At 28.7% G+C, this 3619-nt stretch overlaps 1 protein-coding gene across 1 annotated transcript in view; it reads left to right on the top strand.

Moving 5' to 3' along the window:
- Window positions 1-716: 716 nt before the first annotated feature.
- The window catches only part of HELRODRAFT_194102 (hypothetical protein), a gene marked incomplete at its 5' end in the record, with an annotated part of 12964 nt that continues 10061 nt past the window's right edge, over window positions 717-3619 (top strand). Inside the window, 3 exons of the mRNA XM_009030269.1 lie at window positions 717-749; window positions 1201-1309; window positions 2233-2370. Of these exons, the coding sequence (XP_009028517.1) occupies window positions 717-749; window positions 1201-1309; window positions 2233-2370 (280 nt within the window). The remainder of the gene's footprint in view (window positions 750-1200; window positions 1310-2232; window positions 2371-3619) is intronic.

The following is a 3619-nucleotide window of genomic DNA, read 5'->3' as shown; positions in this document are numbered from 1 at the left end:
GCAATGCAACAGACATTATTGATTTTTATTTCATAACATCTATGTACCTGCCACTGTGTTGTTGCTTCACAACTTAACTTGGCCTTCTTGATATGTTTATTCATGCATAAATCGACATGTGGGTATTTACAGTTTTAGATATATATCCCTGTGAAACTCATCAATTTTTTGGTGTATTCATTTTGTACATGAGTAACTAATCCAGTCAACTGGGTGATTTTTTCAATTCTTTTATATATTAATTTGGTCATGCTCTGATTGGTGCAATATATATATATATATATATATATATACATTCATTTCATTGTACGTATATATATATATATATATATATATATATATATATATATATATAAACATTATTTATATAATCATAGGAAAAAATATGCATGTGCATTGTTGCTCAATTCTGAGTGTTTGAAAAAACATACATTCTTTTGTTGTTGGTCAATAGAATTGAGCTTCTTTATAGCTTTCCTTTTATATAATATATTAAATTGTGGTTGTTGTTATATGGTTGTTTTTTAATTTGTTAAGAATGTAATTTAACTGCAGTAATAGTTGTAGCAATAGTAATCATAATAGTTGTTTACTAGACAGTATTGATTATAATGTGTTATTGATATTGACAAATTGTTTGCAATATGTAGTATACTTTAAAATTTTTTAATTATAAATAAATGAATATTTATTATTATTATTTTAACTTTCTAGCCATGGCTCTAACTGATAAACAAATGAGAGAATTGGTTTGTTTGCTTTTTTATTTTAAAAATCATTCATTTATTCATTCGTTTTTCATTCATTCATCATTCATTCATTCATTCATTCATTAACTTATTCATTCTTTCATTCATTCTAGTTTTGATTACACTCAGGTCAATCATTCATTCATAAATTCTTTTTGATTCACTCATTTGTTTTATTCCTTTTTTAAATATCTAAACAAATTTACATTATCTGTTCATTTTAACCTTCTTTTCAAATCATATTAATTCGTATTAGTTGTGTGCCTCCTTTAAGATATTTCATTTGATTTTGTAATAATTAAATTTGTTTTAACATTTTAAAAAAAAACCTTATTTATTGAGGATGATATAAACTGAAAGATGACTCTTAAAAAATCTGCCTCACTGCATAGAATATTGATTTATTTCGTTTTATTTCATTTTATTTTTGATATATTTGATTTATTTTTAGATCAAGAAAGTGCGTGAGTGTGCTCCCAACATGAGTTCCAATGACATAACCCTCATATTAGAGTACTTCAACTATAATGTCGACCAATCCGTCGCCTCCATACTTGAAAGTTTGTTGTGGTTGTTGTTAATGTTGTTGCTGTGGTTTTTGTTATCGTTGTTGAAAATAATGATGTCATTGAACGTTGATGCTGTTGTTGTGAATGTTGATGTTGTTGTTGCTGGCAATGTTGGTTTCACCATTGTTGTTAATGTTGTTGATATGGTGTTTGCCATCAATGATGCTGATGTCATCGTATTTTGTTGTTTTTTAATGTTGCTGGTGGGTGCTGTTGACGTTATTGTAGTTAATTAGTTGTATTTTTGTTTTTACTGTATGTATGTATATATATAACATTAAGCATGGCCCACATAAGAATATATATGTATGTAAGTATGTATGAATGTATTTATTGAAGTATGTATGTATGTATGTATATACGTATGTATGTATGTATGTATGTATGTATGTATGTATGTATGTAGGTAGGTAGGTAGGTAGGTAGGTAGGTAGGTAGGTAGGTATGTAGGTAGGTAGGTAGGTAGGTAGGTAGGTAGGTAGGTAGGTAGGTAGGTAGGTAGGTAGGTAGGTAGGTAGGTATGTATGTATGTATGTATGTATGTATGATAGTTATTTTATTAAGCAAAGAATGTGTGCATGTTGTTTGCTTAATGCATATGTTATATCTAGTTCTCTTGTAATAAATGAGGATGGTTATCTGTTATCTCACAGGATGAATTGAATTGTAAGGATTTGAGATTGTTTTCTATTTAAGTATTCTATTTTCTATTTAACTATTTTACGACAAACTTTTTAAATTAAATAATAATAATATAAAGGCAAAATGGCGCTTGATAAATGAAGTGATGAATGTTAAAAAGCAGACCACTCGAATTGACCATTTGAAGTTAAATGATTGCACAATCTCCGATAAAAAAGAGATTTGTAACACACTCAACCGAAATTTTATTGATACGATAAATTCACTCCAAGGCGGATTTAACCAGAATTTGCAGCATGAAATGTTTTCAGATCAGAATATCAACACATTCTACATAGATGAAATCAATACTGCTGAGTTGTTCAGCATTGTCAATTCCTTCAAACCTAACAAATCCACGTCTGATGATGGTTTCAATATGTTTATGGTCAAACTGTTTGTGGACGAAATCATTGTTCCACTAAAGCACATATGCAACCTGTCTCTAAAATCGGCAACTTTTCCTGATCGGTTCAAATTAGCCAAAGTTATTCCAATACATAAAAAGGGAGATAAAGGAGATGCTGGCAACTACAGACCAATTTCTTTGTTGTCTCCATTTTCTAAGATTCTCGAAAAAATAATGAGTGTTAGAATGATGACCTTTCTCAACCGCTTTAATATCTTATCCAGCAATCAGTACGGGTTTAGAAACGCTCACTCGACAGAGTTGGCAATTGTTGAGCTTACCCATCGTATACTAATGAATATGAATGATAGATACGTTATGATGGGCATTTTCATCGATCTGTCGAAAGCTTTTGATCTGATCAATCACTCGTTGCTTCTCAAAAAGTTAAATTTTTATGGTTTTCGTGGAAAAATTAATCAATGGTTCAGGAGTTATCTGGAAAATAGACTGCAATACGTTTGGCTGGAAAATCATGTCTCGGATGTCTTGCCTTTGAACTGCGGAGTCCCACAGGGTTCCATACTCGGTCCATTACTTTTTATCATTTTTGTTAACGATTTACCAAATGTTTCATCTGCTTTTCGCTGTATTTTGTATGCTGATGATACTAACATATTTTATTCATCGAAAAATCTTATGAATGAAAAATTACTTATAAATAGTGAAATGATTAAATTTGAACATTGGTTTAATATAAATAAATTATTAATTAACACAAGTAAATGCTCTTATACTATTATGGGTCCTAAGATTGTAACTAACACTATTCCTGATTTAAATATTAACATATGTAACCACGCAATAAAAAAACTTGATTCGATAAAATTTTTAGGTGTTTATTTACAAAGTAACTTATTGTGGAATGATCACATATTAGATATCACTTGTAAAACCAATCGATTTCTTTATATAATTAACAGGATTAAAAATAAACTTAATAAAAATACACTTGTTATTCTATATAATAGTTTCATTCTACCTTATTTATCTTACTGTAATATCATTTGGGGTAATAGCCCGTCGTATATTGTTAATCATTTATTTATTATGCAAAAATGGTTCATTAAAATATATTATAATTTAACCTTAATGTCTCATGTTGATCATTTGTTTTTAAAATTAGACATTTTAACAGTTAAACAATTGAACATTTATTATTCATCGATCTTTATGTTTAAATTGATTAACAACTTATTACCTAATTATTT

The sequence above is a fragment of the Helobdella robusta genome (assembly GCF_000326865.2).
Source record: "Helobdella robusta unplaced genomic scaffold HELROscaffold_66, whole genome shotgun sequence".
NCBI classification, from domain to species: Eukaryota; Metazoa; Annelida; class Clitellata; order Rhynchobdellida; family Glossiphoniidae; genus Helobdella; species Helobdella robusta.
The sequence above is the reverse complement of the archived record's forward strand: the minus strand, read 5'-3'. Positions and strand labels throughout refer to the sequence as shown.